We start from the raw sequence: 20,287 nt of genomic DNA on the forward strand, positions 1-20,287 counted from the left end.
CCTCACTAGCCCTAATTCTATGAGGGGTCTCCCTGGCTCAACAAATCGGACTAATGAGACAGTCCCTGTCAAAATACCCAAAATAATATCCACGGCTCTGCGTCAAAACCCTAATCTGACCCTCAGACTTATCTACTCCAAAACTACCACCATGGAAAATAATATACTTTGCTGTTTTTCTTTCAACCATGAGGGTATTCTCTAATATTCCACTGTGACGAATCAACTTCCGAGGCACCAGTGGTTCAGGGATGAATTTCAGTTTCTAAACCATCAATCAGCCCCACACCTCTAGTACACCAGATATATAGATCTGAACAGATTGGAAACACACGTCAATTAAAAACCTCCTTGTTCAGTTTTGGGAACGTGGAGGAAACAGCAGGCTTATCTCCGCAAGGTCATGGATTGCAATACTGCAAAAATACAATTATTACCCAGTGATAAAAGGGACTGTCCAGTCAAGGTTGTATAAAAATATCTAATTTATTATTATCACACAAAGACAGTTCTAGCACACTACAAAATACAACCCACCCTGTAAAGGAACACAGAGGACAGACAGTGTCGCGAAGGAAAGAGATGCACTCTGGATACTGGTAAGGAAGGTAATCGGTAAAGCAATCAGTCGTAACTGGTCAAGGTTATTTGGTTTCAGCACCCAGGGAGCAATGGGTTGTAAATGTCACTAAGGTCCTTCGGAGAAGGACCAAGGGGACAGAACCACAATGTACCTGGTGCTTGCGATATTCTTGATGCTCGACAGGGTTGAGTCGCTTCAAGATGGGAGACAGATGCGGGTATCAGACGGCAGGCAGTTCGGCAAGTGAGGCTGGACAAACGGCTGCAGGCTGGCCTACAAGGCGGCTCAGGGCCAAGAATCGTTGTCTCTGTGCTGGTTGGCGGATCTGGAACGCTGGTTGAGGTGTCTCGGATGGCTTTAATGACGGCAGCGTGACAACCGTCAGTAGTTCGAGGGCTCAAAAATGTCCTTAAAAGATGAACACTGGTTGATGCTTGTCGTGGCTTCTTCGCTGGGCTTGTCTCATCCTTTAAGGCAGACGGCCCAAAGCGGAGGAGAGTGCTTGCAGGCAACAGCCTTGTCCTTTGTTCAGGGACTCTCTGGCACTTCCCACCTAGGAAGCTTGCTGGCAGAACCTAGCAGGGCACACTGTTTGCTGGCTGGGTACCAGTTCTGGAGCTGATGGATGGGTCCTCTGAGTTCAGTATCTCACTCTGTTCCATGGGAGATGTTTTGGGGAGGGAATTAGCTTCCCTCTTGGAAATCCTGGCCTTCCTTCACTGGTGGAAGCTGTAAGGCAGACTGTACCTTCAGCCAGGGTCCATATGAGTCCTTCTTCTTACTCCTTTTAAAGTCATCGGATGATCTGCCAGAAGAGGGGCTGGACCCTCTATTAAAGCCAAATGGGCCCCGGTGATTGGTGTAGGCTAAGCCTACCTTAAGGAACCAATCCGGGGTCCCCATCAACAATCTCCTGTTATACATGAGGTCATTCACCAGAGTGCTTTGCAACAGGAAAGGTAAAGGGGTAACAACATGTACTAATAAGTCCCACCCATCTTCCTGTCTGTTGTGGATCAAAGTGTCTCTCTGGTTAATTTAACTCTCTGTGGTGCCTGATTAAAAGCGGCAGGTCTCCCTTCCTGAATGGTGTCCCCCTGCGGGCATGACCACTGTAAACAGTTGTCCCAGACATGACATTTCACTGCACTTGCTACTAAAAGGCTGGAGCTGACTTCAGGATGACACAGATGCATATCAAAAGGGTGTTGGGTATCCTGTATTTTGTCAGTCCTGTGGCCAGGCCTCTCCAAGTCTGCTTCAATTAACTTCTCATCAGTATGTGCTGCCACCAGCAGGATGGACAAAGGGTAGGGCGGACCATGGAGCCTTTGTCAATTAATAAGGCTGGCCATGGCAGGAGGAAAGTTTTGCCTTCCCCCTTCCTGACATGCTTTGATGTACCGTGGCTATCACATTCCAGCTGAACATAACAGGGGGACTACGCATGTAGGCTGTGTCCACCCAGAGTACACGTGACTATGTGTTTGTTGTGTGATGAGCATAGGAAAATGTGTGTGAATTAGCCCCACACATTTTCGGGAGGTTGATCTCCCATCATTCAATTTCATTACAACATTTGTTTAAAAAAGCTCAGGCAAGTGCACATTCCCCATGCAGATGGTCAAATTCCTCACACCCACCTATATACTCCAAGTCCTTCTTTAGTGCCAAGGAGATAATCCACATCCCTGGTCTTTTCCCACCTGGAACGATTATTTAGATAACTCAAAATATAAGTATTGTAGAAATGCAAAGGGCACAATCCTCATCCAGGGTCCTTGCTCTGGAAATTGACTTAACTTGTTCTGTTACTCTGGGGTGAATGTTTCCCAAAGGACTGGGATGAGAAAGAGTAGTGCTCCTATTGTCAGTGTTTTCCCAAAGGACTGGGACGAGGAAGAGCAGGGCTCTCAATATCTTTAGGCAATTCCATTCATTGCCTATTTTCCTTTTTAGCACGTCTCTTTCCTCGTCATCCCAGATGATATCACCTCTAGTCCCTTTCTTTCCTCTTTTTGGTTTTTATGTCTAATTGTGTTGATTATTTTTAGTTTGGGAGTGAGCGCAAAATTACTTTTCTTTATAATTACATTTCCTTCAGTCATCACTCCCTTTTCCAATACGGTACCTTGTCTTCAGCAGCCAGTTCCCTTATTTATTATTATTTTTTTTTTAAAACTTTCTTTATTGAATTTCAAAAAACCGTGCAAACAAAACAACACATTACAAATTACCTCTAGCCCACAGGTTCGACAGACCACCCTCCCCACCCCATCACAAAAACATGAACAACCAATATAATCATACAGTTCAAGGTTATAACAGGAGAAGGAAAAGTTCATTCTAGTCCCTCCCCGGACTCCCGGATGGCAGGCCAACCCTTTCTTTTCTTTACTACATCCTGCGGCTCTCCAGAGATGCCTCAGAGCTTGCACGGACCTATGCTGCCTGTTTCACTTACGGCAGCAGGGGCCATCTTGTCTCATCGTCAGAACTTGTGAGCCGGGACTCGCTGTGGAATCCATGCAGCTGTCAACATTCACTGTTGGCTCTGACATCCCGGTCCACCGGGGAAATGCGGTTTGCATTCGCGGGGCAGAGCCAATCGTCCGCGGGTCTAGCACTAGTCCAGGGTTTCTTGGTTTGTCGTGTGCAAAGAAGGCAGTGACACCACTTGGAGAAGCCCTGGTTTCCGCCGACACTTGGGCTTCTCCAGAGGGTCTTCGCTGGTCTTTGTGACACTGTCCTTTTCTTTAGGATTTCCCTTGGTCCACTGTCACATTCGAGGTGGGTCTCACCAGTGCTCCGACAGTGGTGAGCTTTCCTCTCTGGTACTTATTTCCACAATGTGGCAATCATCCAACTTACCTTTAGCGGTCATTCCTTCTCTGGCTTCTTCACCGCCTTCACGCCAACCACTATGCACCCCCCTGCTCCTCTGCGAGCCCGGCATGCGTGAGACTCACACACCCTGCCTCCCCCTCGGGCTGTGTGCTGTTTGGGAAAAAGCAAGGCTGTTGGCGTTTAGCTTCTAGCAATCTTATATATCTTCTTCTCCTCTCTCCTTCACGGCTTCATGCTCCTTCAATACAATCCTTCTTCTTCCACTTCTTTCTTTCCCCCACTTCCAACGCTGACCCCTACGGCCTTCACGCCGTGGCTCTTGCCACTACTACAACTTCTTCCTCTACTGCTTCTATCTCAACTACTACAACTACTACAACTTCCACTCTGACATCAACGTGTACTTTGTCCTTCTCTTTTATTGAAGGAAGGGTTGTTAAACACCAAAGAAGGACTGACACGTTGTTTATGGTTATTGAATAGATCCCCTGACATGGCTTATGAGTGTCCAGGTAAGATCAAGGGGTGATACCTTTAGGTTCATCACACAATCCAATAGAAACCTACTATCAGGCACCTTATACCTCCTTGTGATCCCTCCCTTCAAAGCAACTAGAATAGGGGATCCTCCTTCTCCGTCCAAGCGCCCACAATCTGGAACTCAATTCCTCTCATCATCCACCGCTTAGAAGATCACCTTGCCTTCCACAAAGCCCTCACAAGCAACATTAGCCTTGAAAAGGACCCAAGAGGTTGAAACACATGTCGAGTGACCATTTAAGACTATATGTCTTCATTACCTCAATAAAACCACTTGGGTTTTTATCCAAACCTATTTGTTGATATCCATCTTTACAATCAAAAAGCGCAAGGTATCCGGGACTCTGCCAACGTACTCTTTCCTATGGAATCCACCTGACCTTCACACCTGCTAAAAGCAGACAGATTCCATAGTAATCCATTTTAGATGCTGCCTGCAACGCATAAATGATAGGCAGAATTTAATCTTTTTTTCCCGTTTACTCTACATCTTGAAAATGTGGAAAATTGCATAGAGGCAAACCAAGCTCTCAGAACTAAAAATGTTGGTGGTCCCCTCTAACACTGAACTAACACTTTAAAAATAAATGAGCACCAATTAAGCAAATAATTGTTTCAAAAGGTGTAATGTGGTGAAGGTCCTCCAAATTGCTTCCCATGTTTGTCTTTGTCCCCCTTTTGGTTTCCACAGTGCAAAGGCCTCACCAGTAATTTAGATCACTCAGTAATGTATGGTCTTTTATATCTATTGCCTACTCTTACACATTCTAACTTGCATCTATTTTACTGAACATCTTGGCCAAAGGTACAGCGTCTGAAATATACTGTGATTTGGTATTTTTATATAATTGTAACAAATTCCTTAATGTTCGTTTAGGTTTTTGCAGGTCCCCCTGAGACCATGCGACAGGAAAGCAGTATGTTCTCCTTGCTGTTTCTAGCACTAGGTGGTGTTTCCTTCATCACATTCTTCCTACAGGTAAACTTATCTGATATTTATTTATTTATTTATTTATTTATTTATTTATTTGTTTGTTTGTTTGTTTATTTATTTATTTGAGTCAATCAAATTAATGATTTTTACAAAAAGAAGAATTCATAAAAGAAGAGGAAGAGTAAAATATTGTATGCTGAATTAGCTTATCTAATTTATGACATTATAATTTTGCAAGCTATTTCCTTGGTTGATCTCTTCTTTGAGGTATGCTTAGCTTATTTTGTCATCTTTTTTCTGTGAAGTCCTCACTTAGTCGCTTTCGTTTTTCAGGTACCAGTGCTTAATTTGTGCTGGTGTTTGCCAGTGGCCAACACTGGCACCCCTTTTTCCGGACCACCACATTTTTTTGAGAGATCTGACTGCTCCCAGCATTGGGAATCGACAGATCTTCAGCAAATAAAAATGCACAACAACGAGGCGGTGGGCCACGCCGCACAGTTGTCCAACAAGGCCTGGCTCTGAAGCAGCTCTGCTGGTCTAAAGCACTCCACAGTGTTCATAGCAGACCAGCAGCAGCTGCAGGCCTTGCCTTGCATTTTTTGGGGGAGGAGATGGGCCGCAGTGACGGGGTACTAACACTCCTCTGCTGCTGCAGGCTGCAGCAGCGGCAGTGTAGCAAGGCACAGGCCGGGTCACCACCGCCGGGCCTGGCAATATAATGTATTTTATTGGCTACTACTGGTAGCACATAAAATACTATATATTGCCAGGCCCGGGGCAGCAACGGCAATGAGCATTTCATTGCTGGGTCCCTGCCGGGCTACTAGCACATAAAATTGCTTGCTGGGCCAAGGGCCCGGCTCACGGATGCTGCGGCGGGTTGGGTCCTGCTCCTGGTGAGGACCCAACCCGCTTTCAATACTTACTTTGGTAAGTATTGTTTGGCCCTCCCCGCTTCCTCCTTGGCTGCCCTGGAAGCCGGGCAGGGTGCTGTGTGGTTCAGGGGTGAAAGGTCACCTCTGAACGTGTGTGCCCTAGGCCTGTGACTGTCGAGCGTTCCAAGTCAGAGTGCGGAGACTTAGTCTGCAGTGTGGACACACACTGGCTGGTGCGCACGGGCACAGAGTGAGAGAGGTGGCAAAACATCCTTTTTTTATGAGCCATGGGATCAGTGTAGTCCTGTCCCTCTCCTCCTTTGAATACTGAATCAAGTCTCTCAGTCTGGTGCCAGTGGGGAAATAACTAAGGTAGGTGAGACTGAAAGTGAGAGTGAGTAACAGTCAGTAATTGTAAAAAGTTAAATTAGCCAGCCCGGCCGGCAGCCAGGCAACAAGCAACACTTCCACGAGCGCACAGTGTGATTGAACGAGTTGCAGCAACTCGTTCAATCTCACTGTGCGTGCGTCACTGTGGAAGTGGGAAAAAAGCAACTAGTGACCACTCCTAGTGGTACTGGCTGCAAGCAAGCTCTGCTGGCTGCTGCATTCAAAAAGGAGGGAGTGGGATAGACTCTGGCTGGGAGGATGTCGAGTGGGGGCAGGGGGGCTGTGAGGATCACAAACTTTGGCTCAAATCGTTGGATTTCAAGGTGTACAATAATAATGTCAAGAGCTTTCTTTAAAACGAAACACACACATTTCATAATAAAGCCACATGGATTGGCAACATGTAAATCCTTTATAGCAACATGTTGTTAAGCCAAAAGAATATCATTGTGGCTTTAATTTTCACATGCTGAATGCCAATGGTAAAGTCCCACAATGCAAGATGTCAACCTGAAAAAGCTAGCTAACCCCACAGTACTTTCAGTGATTTTCATTTAAGACATGTAATAAAAGAAGTTGTGTAATAAACAAAGATAGATGAGATATGCAGATTCTTTGTCACAAGCTTCCAGCACGTTGTTATTCATGATGTTTAAAACATTTGCATAGTGACTTGAAGTAACTGCATTGTTTTGCATATCAGGATAGTAGACATCATGGATATAAACAAATCTACAAATGGGCACTTTGTGTTGCTCACTTCAACTGCACAGATTTGCAAGGTAGCTGGTGTTTTGGGAGCTATTTTTGAGTTGGAAATGTTCCATCATGCATATCAAAGCCTATGCCACAGCCACTGAAATGTGTGAACATCTTAACGATCTATATAGCCGCGGATGCTGTGTGTGAGTGTGTGTCTGCCTAGCAGTGACTTGGGAAACAAGCAATGCTTCAACGTCCCCCGTGTCAGCAGTTGTTGCAGTCCCAAAAATGTGACGTGGAGTACCAGCAGTGTGATGGCTGGTGGTGGACCAATCTAGCACTGAGCCGGGCAACTGGTGCTGGCCGGCATTATTGAGCCAAGACTTTTTGGGTCCTGGCAATTATTTTTTACAAATCAAGCACTGGGTATGCCTGTGTATCGTAGATCAGGGGTCTGAAACGTTTGGCTCTCCAGATCTTTTAGACTACAAATCCCACCAGCCCTAGCCGTAGTCCATAACATCTTGAGAGCCACATGTTTCTAACCCCTGTCTTAGATGTTTTCTGAGTCCCATCAGTGTGCTGATAGTCTGCGATAGTCTGCGAGAGGCAGTGGATAACGGGCTCTAAGTGTCTACTGTGAAGTGTGAGAAGCTGTGTTCCTGGATACCAATAAATCTTCTTGTCAGAGCCTTGTTCCCAACCCCAATTATTGGCGGAGGGTGATGAGTGTTTTCTAGTGCTCCCGGTGGAAACGGGAAGCTGGGACTGAAGGCTCAGCTATGACTACGTTGCCTGCCGTGGGATTAGCTACAGCAATGCACTTGGCACAGTCTTGTACTCGCCAGCAACTTAAATCCCAGGTGAGCGGAATGACAGCTAAAATGGGAAAATAATCAAAAGCAATCTCATCCCTTTCATATACTTTGCAAAATGACCCTTTTTTACCACCGTTAAAAGACGTAAAAACCTGGAACAAGGACTCAAGGGGGGTGGTTAGTATATATGGGTTTAGCAAAGTCCTTGAAAGGAAAAAAAAGTCTCCCTGGTGCTAGAATCAGCATGTGGAAGGCTCTGCATCTCAACGAATACCCCCCTCTATGACAAAGCCCATGCATATGAGACTGTATTCTGGAGGGATTGGAGAGACTTAATTAGAGCCTTCGGTTAGGGGGAATGAGTTGGATCTGATGGATGCTGACAGTTTGGAAACAGTGTCCCACCCGGATCCACTAGCTGCAGAATTGAAGGATGGCAAGTCTACGTTCCAGAACCGCTTGAAGCCCTAATGAAGTTATTGGTAGAGCTTTGGATTGCCCCAAATTACCCTTGTGCGGAGTGGGTGGAAAAGCGAACCCAAGTATTGGGACCAATGTGATTGCCCTGAACCAGGGGCCGGTAGGTGATGATTTAATTGCTGTCACTCTCTAAGGGAAGCAGAACTTAACAGTGTCAGAGCTGTTCATTGACAGGCCCCGTGATTTGCCAATATTGCCTGCAGTGGACAAGTTGGGTATTCAACACGCTCTTGTGAATATGCATAGTTCTAATACAGCTGTGGTGGTTTTCACACTTGCTGAAAGGCTGATGAGAGATATAGCCTATATCAAAGGCAAAATGGAGTTAAAATATAATGCAAAAAAACAGGCTGCAAAAGAACTGCACCTGAATGATCAGGAAGTCTACCTTCTTCCAAACATGATCCACATGGATACTCCCTTATCCACTCAGGCTATGTCTTCACCATTATGTGTGCTGGAGTCCTATGATGAAAAAAGGTTGTGTCCTCCCCAATAAAGACTAATCTCATATCTAAAATATCCTCCTATAACTCTTTCCAATCTCAGGTAAAGCATTCATTATCTTCCACTTCTTCTTTGGATGACTCTGTTTTCTCTCCAAAAATGGGGAGAGGCCCGACTGCGTTTAAATTCTTTGGCGTTCAAGTCACAATGCAGTATGATGTCAGTCCTAATGATTTTTCTGTCTCCTTTGTAAAGTTATATGAATCAATAAATGAGAACTTTAAAGATCAGTCTACTCTTTTATCAATGATTCATTCCAAAATTATTTAAATTGAGTCATTTGTTACTTCTTTACAATCTAGACTGGACCAGAAAGTGGAATGTTCTGAACAACTTCAACATAATCTCCAAGAGTCACTTGATGTGGAACGGGCTGACAAAAAACAACTTTTGTGGTCATTATTGGAGATACTACGGGTGAAGACCTCAATTCAAAGTTAGAAAACAAGGACACCTGTGTTGCTACCGCAAGTGATTCCATCTAAGCCGGTGGAATCAAATACTACTAAGATCCCAGAGGAGGACATTTTTTAGGGTGAATTGCAACAAATGGGTCCCTCGATCAGCAGTGATGGTGTAGCTAAATCTCAACTAGCATCTACACACACTTTGGCCAGGGAGGAAAATCTGTTTGATGCTGAGAAAGGCCTTTGTGCTGTTCCTACAGGTGGACTTAGAGCACCTATCCAGGGAACATTATGACAGACATCTCCTTAATGCTGCTGAGGAAACCAAAATTAAACGTCACTCCTACCATGCCGGTCCCTTTATTCCAAAAAAGGAAGAAGAAAGAATTGGTCAACAAAGTGACCGAACAAGATATGTCAAAGTGAAAGTCGAAGAATATGTCACCGCAGAAAAAAAGGAAATCAAATAGTTATAGGCTGTTTTTGAGAAACTTAACAATCCTTTTTTTAATTTTTTTTTATTTGTGTTTGGCGAACATACGCCTTTACAAAACATCATCAATTGATACATATATACGAAGACATGTCATAAAATAGAAATAAAACAAACAAAACAGCATCAGAATAAAAAACGGAACAGAAGCTGCATAATAAAAACAACGTAAATGTTTAGTAAAATATCAAATCGTTATCTGATCAAGTGCATACAACTAGTACGTAAACGCTGCAAAGTGACAGTATTGAACATCAAGATTGCGAAGAAGCATAATGGAGGAAAGTATGAACTAAAATAAACAGTAGATAGGTCAGAGGACCAGATTCCGAGGACAACTTTTATATAGCCTTATTCCCTAAGACGTTAGAAGATGTTACACAGCAATTTCCTATATTTCATTTAGTTTTGATTCAATGCATTGGAGTAGGCGAACCAACGAGAGGAAAAGCAAACTGTTACGTCCCCACATGAATTTTATCCAAAGTAGATTACATGAAGGAATCGAAGTGTTATAAAAAGATATACCAATCATTTGCATTCTTTGAGTGGCAAAGTAATTACAGAATGGAGGAAGATGTTTGAGAGTTTCTGCTGTGTCATTAGGACCACAAAAGCGACAAAAGCCATCATAAGAAGCAACATTTTTGGAACTCCAATTTTTTGTGCGAAAATTGGTATGTAAGAGATCCGGTCTGAATCTCATGTAAAGACTTCTGGATCTATTGCAGGGAAAACATAGTAAATTTGTCCGGCGCTGCTGATGTTTGTGCCTGAATTTTGCATATTATTTATAAGAAGCATAACCTGCAATACAGTTGGAAGTCTTGCACCAGTCATTTTGGTAAAGTGTTTTTTTCACTGAGGCTGGGCGTAAGAAGAGATCTTCAGGCTTCATTCCAATTTCATTAAGCAAAGCCCTCATTGTGTGCTCAAATTGGGCAATTGATGCTGGATGTGACTTGCAGAGCATAGCAGCAAAGTCCTCATACAATGAGTTAGCCGGTGGGTGTAGCATTTTTCCATAATTAGTCAATCTTCTCCAGTGGCGCTTGGAAGCTAAAAAGACCAAGCTCATGCATAAGACTGGTATTGGGCAAAGACTTGGGAAGGCCAAGTACAGTTTTCCAAATGGTACCCTGCACCTTTTTTAACATTGCAGCAATGTACAAAAGACATAGATCCAATCCATAGAGGATTATAGCTTCCACTTTCATAACATAGAAGTCTATGATTGGTATGAGTGAAAATCTACAATGTCTGTGGAATATAAGTTTTATTTGGGCTGTGGGATTGATAGCCTTTTCAGTAATGGAACTCTGACATGTTTTTAGTGAGTTGCTGTTGGAAAGATTGTAGCCTAGATAGATTATCTCTGTGGAACAAAGAATTGGATTGTGGTCAATGGACCATTTATATTTACATATTTTTCTTTTATTGGTGAAAAGAAAGTTATTAGATTTAGCAGAGGTGGATATGTTGTGTTGATTACAGTATGATGAAAACAGATTTAATTTATTTTGAAGAGCATAAGGGGTACGATCAAACAAAATTACGTTGTCGGCAAATGCAAGCCAATGTAGGCGCAGACCTCCCAGCTTTGCTGGAAAGATGTTATCTGTAGTTCAGATCTGGTCAACATCAGCGAGATATAGATTAAAAAGAACTGATCCTAGGTTACAGCCTTGCTCAACGCCTATGGCAGTTGGTACTGCATCTGTAAGTAAACCATTTTGATTTGTGCGAACCTTGTAGTTTGTTTGATCGTGAAGTAAGGAAATGAGAGCCACAAGATGTGTTGGAATGCCATACGCTAGCATTAACAATCCCTTTACCTGTACGAGAAGAAATATTGAATGAACAAATCCTGAGGTTGACTAATCGTAACCAGCATGAGGAAGTGCGAGAGGGGGGTGCTAGCTCGAGTTTTTCTCCGGCTTTAGTCGATAGCTGCATCTTTTAAGAGGACAAGGGTGTTAACATTACTATCTACACCACTCATGGTGATGACCCAAGATACGGTGGAGGAGGGCTTGTAAAGACATGCTTTTCAAACCTCTGTGAGATTGGCCCTGTTTACAAGGCCGATTGTCTCTCATAAGAACAATGACCTTTTGCGGCTGTCTGCTAATGCTGCAAACCTGGATTGTGTTAAGCCAGTGAGTACTATGAATGGCAATCTCCCATTTTTGACCTTGGAAGAGAAATGACCAGTGATTAACTCACAACTGAGATTGCCCTTGAATTACCAATTTCTGCTAGCGGTGGTGCTGAAACACAACCTACAATTTTGACTGAGAGTTCATTTAAGAATAAACCGATCCCATTTCTAAAATTCCAGAAGGCAGATAATTAAGACAACCCACCAAAGGACAGTGGCTCTCATGAGTCATACATCCTAGGATTGGACCGGTTGCTGTCTACTAATGGCAGTTTAACTTTAAATCATTGCAATGTGATGAGATTATTCCAGCATATTCCTCTGTTGCGCTTTCAACACTCAGAAGATATTAAAGTTGTAGAACTAGTTGAGGAAGCTAAAATGGATAAAGTGATCCAATGGGGTAAGACCTTCCTTACGTCAAATGGCCCACCTACTTCTTCCCTTGGGATTTGAGTTAAGTGAAGGGTTGAGAAATGTTATGTGGTAAGGGAGATTCACTCTCGTCAAGTCCTAACAAAGAAATCATTCCAGGATTCTAAAGTGGACTCCGTTGAGACGTCTAATCCGGGTTGCTCTATGACTTGTTGAGAGGTGGCTGGGGAGCACCATCACCACTCAGAAAGTCTAATGGTGAGGCCCTCTCTAAGAATACCAAAAGGTCCCCTAAAAGTGTCATTTGATTGTGCTAACATGGGTAAGCGTGTCATCAATGAAAATAGAGGTAGTCGGAGTGTAACTCGGTTTGCAGATGATGGTTGCAGGGCAGTGAAACTTACAAATCTGTCTCGCAATTAACAACGAGAGTGACCCTGGGTCTTTGGTTTTTGGAATAGCAGAGGCTTTGCCCGCCTCCCTGGAGATGGGGGTCCAATGTCTGGAATGATGGATGTGATTTCTTTACAGGAAACGTGGCTTATTTTTGATGGGTTTAGTTCCTACATTAATACGGCATCTTGTGGTCCCCGAGGGCATCCTTCGGCAGGACTCCTAACTTTGGTGAAGAACAGAATGGGTTTAACTGCAGTGGACTCACTTTGTCCGAATCCTTTTATACTAGCTATCTGTTTAAAATTTAAACATGTGATCTCTCACCAATGGAAATGGGGTCGAATTCTAAATGTTTATTGGAATCCAATGGACATAACGACTGAGGCCTTCCTACATTATATTACTGAAGCTATCGATACATTTCACAGTTTTTACAATATGCACTTCATGTTTGTAGGGGGAGATTTGAATTGTGCATGTATAACTAACAATGGCGTCATTACGTGAGAAAGCTGGGCAAGCAACAGGCAAGAGCAGTAGCCTGGCTTAAGATAATGAGAGATAGAGATTTACATATGGTAAATGGCCAATGTGTCAGGGATTGCCCTCTGTGTGTAACTTGGTCAAATGGAGTGCATGTTTCCATTCTGGATTATGTATTTGTCTCTAGCTCTATAGTGAATGAAATAACATCTTTTGAAGTTACTCAGAAAATGACTAGTGACAATGTACAGTTAACGGTGACATAGAGGGGGTATGGTGAGGAGTCTGATGATAAATGTTTAGCTAATGTAGAATCTCTGAATGGTGGAAACCAAATACGGCTAAAACCCCAAGACATCAGAGTACTAGGTGCAAACCTCAGTAAACTAATGGAAAGGGGGGCTGGCATAGATAGGTACCCCTTTTACTTGAGTTTAATATAAAATGCAAAAAGGAGCATATCTTGGTGCTGATACATAATGATATGTTTGATGAGAAAGTTCTGGCTGAAAAGAAAATGGTCGCATAAGGAGTTAAGTATCCTTGGCTGCATAAAAAACACAGCCATGAACTGATGAGGAAAAGTGAAACACAAGTATAACATTTGGGTGAAGTCATGTGGCAAAGAGACACAGAGGAAATGATCCCAAAAGAGTGGGAGGGGCGCCTCAACAGTCAATGACAGAGAGTAAAGGGGGCTGGTTATTTCCTTTTGACATGCACAATTTAAAACTTTTAATAAAAAAAACTACCTCCTCATGGCCCCCGGGTCTGATGATTTAACAGATTTGAGGATCAAAGAAGCCCCGAAGGCTTGGATGACTTTTATTTATGTGCTCTTTAACCAATTGATGAAGTTGGGGTATGTCCTGTTTCGTGGTGTTCCATGATTATTGTTCCCATATTTAAGAGGTGAGGGGGATAGAGTGGATCCAACCAACTACCACCCCATAGCTCTTTTGGATGTCTTGGGCACATTATTTGGAGCACTTCTAAGGGGCAATTGCAGAAATGGATTGCAACGGTCAAAAGATGCGATGTTCAGCAAACTGGGTTTATTAAAGAGGTAGGAACAGATTTAAATCTGTTCTTGCTTAACATCTTGAAAGGCCAAGCCCTTAAAGATGGTTCTAACATCTATATAGCCTTTATTGACCTTGGCCTTTGACAGTGTTGCTAGGCAATTGCTATGGCCTAAAATGGAGGGGTGGGAGTGTCCAAGTGATTTACTTGCTGCAATCAAATCTTCATATACATCAACCAGAGTCCAGACTTAGTGTGCAGGGGCTACTTCCTAGACCAATTTATACACACCATGAATTGAAGCAAGGTTGCCCCCTTGCTCCTACCTTGTTTAATCTATTAATCCTGATTTGTGTGATTCACTGGATTTGGTTAAATCCTTTCCTCTGAAGATTGGGGGACAGAAGCTTGCTTGGATCCTTTTTACTGATGACATTGTATTGATTGATCAGACCCCGATAGGTTTGCAAAGGAGTCTGGGGGGTTTATTAAAATGTACTAGTAGGAAGAGGTTAGAGATGAAGTCTTCCAAAATTAATATCTTGGTATTTGGTCCAAGTAGGTTCAGGTGGAGGCGGCCATTTCAATGGTATTTAGAACAAGAACCCTTGATTCAGGTGCCTGTAATGTTCTATTTGGGTGCTCATATAAATACCACGATAGATGATGGCCTTAAAAAAGAAAGTTAAAACGCTAAGGTCCCAGGGAATGCTCATTAACAAAAAATAGGTACATTTTGAATTATACCAGTGTTGACATTTTGTAAGTCAAAGGTACTACCTATTTTGACATACAGGACAGGGTTTTTTTATTTACCACGTGCAAGGTGTGGACTTCCTTGGAGGGTAGATTTTGGAGAAAGATACTGAGGCTGCCAAAATTGATTCCAACTTCAGTGATCAGATATGAGCTGGCTCTGATCTCTATGTATGTAAGAACTGTTTGGAAGACCGTGGCTCTTTTTCAAAAATGTATCATGTCCCCACTTGTACCTCCCTTTCAAATTCTTAGTAGGGAAATACACAAGTGTGACCCTGACCTTTTGGGTCAGTGGATCCTCTGTTGCCGTGAAAGTCTAGAACTTTGGGAGTAGACCTGGACTTGTTATTGGTTAACCTTGGCATGGTTAAGAGAAAACTATGGGAACAAGATTGGATCCTGACCCTAGAAGACAAAAATGGCCAACGGCTACAGTCTTCGCTAAAGAATGAGTGCAAACGTAAGGCTGTTTTCCAAAATAGTTGAGGCTCTTTCCTTGTTTTTGGTATAGAAGTCAGTTTATGAAGTTTCACCTAAACTTGTACCTGACCAAAGAAATTCTGAAGGTGTATAAAAAAGCTATCAACCTAGAGCGTAGAATTTGTGGAAAAGGAGCTAATTTGGAGACGTTAAAACACATTGGCCCTCATTACGACTCTGGCGTTAACCAATGGCTCTATTAGCGCCATGGTTAACGCCGGTAACTTACCGATTCCGCCATGGTGAAATGGGGAGTTACCACCCCATTCCAAGGTTGGCGGGCGGTAATTCCCCATTTACCATTGGCCCTTCCCCATTCCCATTTTTGCCCCATAGGGCTCAATGGGAATGGGGAAGGCGGTAATTACGCTACCGCAAAATGCAGTACCGTAATTACCTTCAAAGTCCCTTTGCGGGTCCCTACCTTAACAGCTGGTAAGACCAACCGTTAAGGTCGGAAGCCACAAAGGGACCTCGTAGTAAGGCGTTAAGGGGTTAACGGCACCGCAACCTTTTACGTCGCCGTTAACCTCTTAACGCCTGTGTCGTAATGACCCCCATTGTACTGGTTTGACCGGGATGACGGCAGTTAGACCTAAGCATATGGGTAATTTCATCATAACGACAGTGCCAGGATGTGGAAAGTTTCTGGAATCTCTTGCTAACAGGTGAAAACTAACCAACAGTTTTTTGTTTGGTAAAGTTTTTATAAGATATGTTTAACCTTTGATTCGTTTTGAGTAGGGGGGATGGAAGTTTTAGAGTGAGGTTGTATAACTGTTTTTATTTGATGTAAAGAAGAGGGTTTTTGATGCATAAATGAAGTTTGGCTATATTATTTATTGGGATGTTCTGATTTTGTTCATTTGGATGAATTTGATAAAGGTTTGTAATAAACTATACATTAATAAAAAAAAAAGAAATATTTACTATATGTTTTTTCTTGGTCACTCTCTCCTATGAGTTTTTCTTAGCAGTTTTAACAGTTTTGTTTTTAATTATTCGTAGGACACAACACAACTTGTGTACCTGTTCACTCTACTCCCTAAAAACAGGCCAGCAGTATCAAAACATTGAATACAGTGTATTAGTATGCAGGTGTGTGAAACTTGCTGTCAACAGTGCAACTACTTTGACATGTTCGGGCTAGTCGAACTCATGTAATGTGCCACAAAGAGGTGCTTTGCAAATGTCTTTCATGTTCTTGCTAGGACATTAATGATAAAAATGCTTCAATTAATTTCCAGGAATAACTTAATTCATAGTAAGCATAGTAATTCATAGTAAGCATAGGGTACATACAATATATCTGTATTTAAAGTACATTTATATTTGTACTCGATTAAATATACAAAAACTGACCATGTGAACTTTTTACTCCCAAAATGTTCCACTTTACTCCCAACTTCCAAATTGAGTTTGCAGATGTGAGTAAGCCATGCAAGCATGGGAGCACAATTCAAAATGTTAACCACTTCCCGCTGAAAGTGGAGCCAAGACGGGTCTCTTCACCACATAAAAATGAATATTAAATATAATCGTGTCTGACTGGGGACTGACAGCCTGGGTCTGACTTCCATTCCCTCCCTTCACCTCTCAGCATTGGCTGCGGGCAAGCGAGGGAGTTAGGGCCCGAGCAAAGCATTGGTGGCGGCACCAAGCTTTGCTCCTAGCACCTCCTATTCCTTGCTGGTGCTTACCTCCAGAGACCTCATGAGAAAGCCACTGATGTCCTTAACAAGGGTCTGCATTGGAGCCCCTCAAATCGTTTTTATTCATGTGTCTTTGTTATCAAGAGCACATTTAAATGGGAAAATGTTTAGTTATATGTCCACATGTGCAGCAGTGAGTGGGGAATGGTTCATCCTGTATTTACAGCCTCTCCTATTAAGTGATAATGCCCTCCCAGAACTCCAGTTCATTACCAAATCCATGCCTTCTTCCAAGACATTGAAACAAAATCACAAAACAGCCCCCCTTTTTAACTGTCTACTTTATTTTCATGAGGTATGCTTGTTTGACACACAAAAAGAGTTTGCTTTTTGTGGAACTTCATATTTGCTTCCTACCCTGTAAAACAGGCTGCATGTCTGTGTCTTGGGTCGAACAATGACTACAACAAGGTGACCTTGTAAAACAATTTGGCTTTTTGTTACTGCAAATCTTTGAGTCTTGACAGTATAGTTGCAAACCCCAAGGCTGATTTTTAGGCTGTCTATTTTTTCATTATGGTACTTGCAGACTGCCATTCAGAATGGGGAAAACAAGACTGCAGGCATAATTTCTAATTTTAACAAGTTTCTATAAGGAGTCATATATGTGTCAGGTTGGTTTATAATATGATTGTTCTACTTCATGAGAAGTCTGCATAAAACAGAATATTATTTTAGTTATTTAAAACCAACTGTTAAGACATACTTGTACCAACTACAGCTAATAGTATTTGTGGTCAAACAACTAAGTGCAGACTGGGTCCCGGCACTGTGACAGAGAAATCTCATTTCCTCAAATAATCCAAACAGCAGGGTTGGTAAATATCTGAATGACAAACAGCAGAACAGCAGAGCAAACATCAACAGGACCGGACACCACTGGCAAGTCTAAAATGCATGATCCCTCCTCTACCCTCTCGACATAGCTGTTCTTATACTTTTCTTCACCATTAGCTTCTATGAGAGGGACATGCTTAACAAATCATTTTAAGGAGTAACTCTCAGTTTACAGCTTATATACACCTACTTCCAAGGAGAATTCATAAATCTGTCATTTTTGCGACTCCCTGGTGAGGAGGGCTCACCCAGAGACACAGCTGCATGATGCTATAATTGGAGCAACCTTTTCTTATCCCAACTACATTAAGGACGCCTTCTAGATGCAAACGCGCTGATCAAACAAATGAACGGTGAAAACTAAACATGAATAATATGAGAAAAGAATCCTTGCTTACAAATGCCAAATGGAAATACGCATGCAGCGAGCATCTTTGCAGAATACATGGAGTAACATGTTCTTCATAGGCCTAGGCACTATTACATTGACTGGACCTAATAATCTATTCATAGCAACAATTTGCATTTGAATTTTCTCTTACTCTAATGCAGAAGCCAAGAGCTCACTCTATGATTGGTTATACATTATTCTCTAATGTTAGTCTACATAGTCTACATTCTGCCACATTTGCCTCTTAATGAAAGTGCATGATCCTAGGCAAATAATGTTATCACACTGTTCAGTATCTGCAATATGGTGTGGGAAACGAGGGAGCAGAATGGAAAGTGGGGGATTGTGGATGTCTTGTCTTGAGTCAGGGCCACTGGCTTTGCTATGGCTCGCCACAGCCCAAGAATTTTCTGGCTCCCCCACCTGCTGTCATAAGTAAAACATGTCTCGGGAGGATAGCTTAGGGGCAACGTGCTCGCCTTGGAAGCAAGACAACACGGAGCCACACAGGTTCAATCCCTGGGTCCGCGCTTAGAAACCTCTGGGTATTAAGCGTGTTATAAATAACCTATCATATCATGTCTACTCCAAAGTTACGGATCCTTATGCAAGTTGTTCCCCTAGGTTGTTTTTATTTTCGCTCAGGCTATTATGAGATGTCGCTATAAGTCGAAACGATTGCATTAGAGTACAGATAAGGAGGAATGGCACATGACGAGGGACACACAGCCTGTAGGTGTTGTTTGGTTGACTGCCCATGGCCAGGTATAGCCCATTTTCACTGAAAGCATTTTTCTCGAATTTGTTTGCACTTTTTTTCGGCAGCAAAATGCAGATGGTAAGTGGAGTTAGGGTATATATGGTGGTGGGGGTAAGTGGAACTAAGAGTGACGTTACGGGGGTCTCCCCCCGAATCTTGCCACAAAACAAAAAGTGGAAAATTCACCAAAAATGCATTTAGCGAAAAAATATGGTAATGGTTTATAGAACCCCATGGCCATGATAATCCCAATGGCAACTCCCACCCAGTTCTTGCCCCACCCCACCCAAAACACCTCCTCATGGGAACTCTCTGAGCTCACGTTAATCAAGCTTTACCATCAAACCTTGTTCTCGAGGGGCCTACCAGTGTGTTTTCAAAGATGTCTTGTGAGAGTTAATGACTTAATTGGAGTTGTAAACCCACTACCGGTGTAATAAAAATATCTTAATATGTCTGCCTTCAGCAACTCGATTGATAAACACTCTGCGTGTCTTTCACTGAAGTGCTGTTAAAAACAAGCATTGACAAAGCCAACAGTTTTGGCTTGTGTATAAGTATTAGACATTTGACAGGCACTGCTATTAGATGCCCAGGTACTCACACTATTTTGCACCTGCTACTGTCAATGGCCAGTTAATACCACTATGGTACCACTATGGCTGTGCCTGGCAAGTGCCTTTCCCATACTTACATAAAAGCACAAACATTTGGCATTGCCAATGTTTGTTTTCTTTAGGTGTGCCTCTGTGCTTTCGTTTTTTTCTGAAAGATGTTGTCCTGGCCTCTTTCCCCGTTAAGAAACCTTTAATTGATTAGGTCAGAGTAAACTGATTCTATTACCTTGCTTGACTGTGATGCAAAGTTCAATGAATGTTATTTTAGATGCAGACCTCTATTAAGCTACTACGGGAGATGCATACTTGCAATCATCTGAAACTATGGGCCCGAGTCATGGAACAATCTGTGCTGCAAAAACAGGAAATGCGCGTGAAATTGTGCAATTCCCCGTTTGTCGATTTATGGAACCCAACGCGCTGGGCTTGCCCAGGACTTGCGAGGAATCAGCGCCATTCCAACAAAACACTGCGACCCGAGGAACGCCTTGCGTAAGACTCCAAGCAAATGGCCGGCAGGGCCTGCGCAGCAACCTAAAAAGTAGGCGTAACACGTGAAATGAGGAAGAACAAGCAAAAATGTGGCCGTTACGAGGGACGTTCCACTGTCAAACAATCGCACCGCCCATACGCGTACAAAACAAGCATATTCATGGAATTGAACAGGGAACGCTGGTGCGCAAAAAACAACCTGTGAATCCCGAAACACCTATG

The 20,287-nt window shown here is 42.8% G+C and overlaps 1 protein-coding gene across 3 annotated transcripts in view; it reads left to right on the forward strand.

Moving 5' to 3' along the window:
• Window positions 1–20,287, forward strand: part of ABCB1 (ATP binding cassette subfamily B member 1) — a 777,038-nt gene that overhangs the window by 553,238 nt on the left and 203,513 nt on the right. For all 3 annotated transcript variants that reach the window (XM_069648389.1, XM_069648388.1, XM_069648387.1), the window contains exon 18: window positions 4,848–4,949. In XM_069648389.1, coding sequence (XP_069504490.1) covers window positions 4,848–4,949 — 102 coding nt within the window. The remainder of the gene's footprint in view (window positions 1–4,847; window positions 4,950–20,287) is intronic.

Source organism: Ambystoma mexicanum, chromosome 2q, assembly GCF_040938575.1.
Source record: "Ambystoma mexicanum isolate Mex_15411 chromosome 2q, UKY_AmexF1_1, whole genome shotgun sequence".
Lineage (NCBI taxonomy): Eukaryota > Metazoa > Chordata > Amphibia > Caudata > Ambystomatidae > Ambystoma > Ambystoma mexicanum.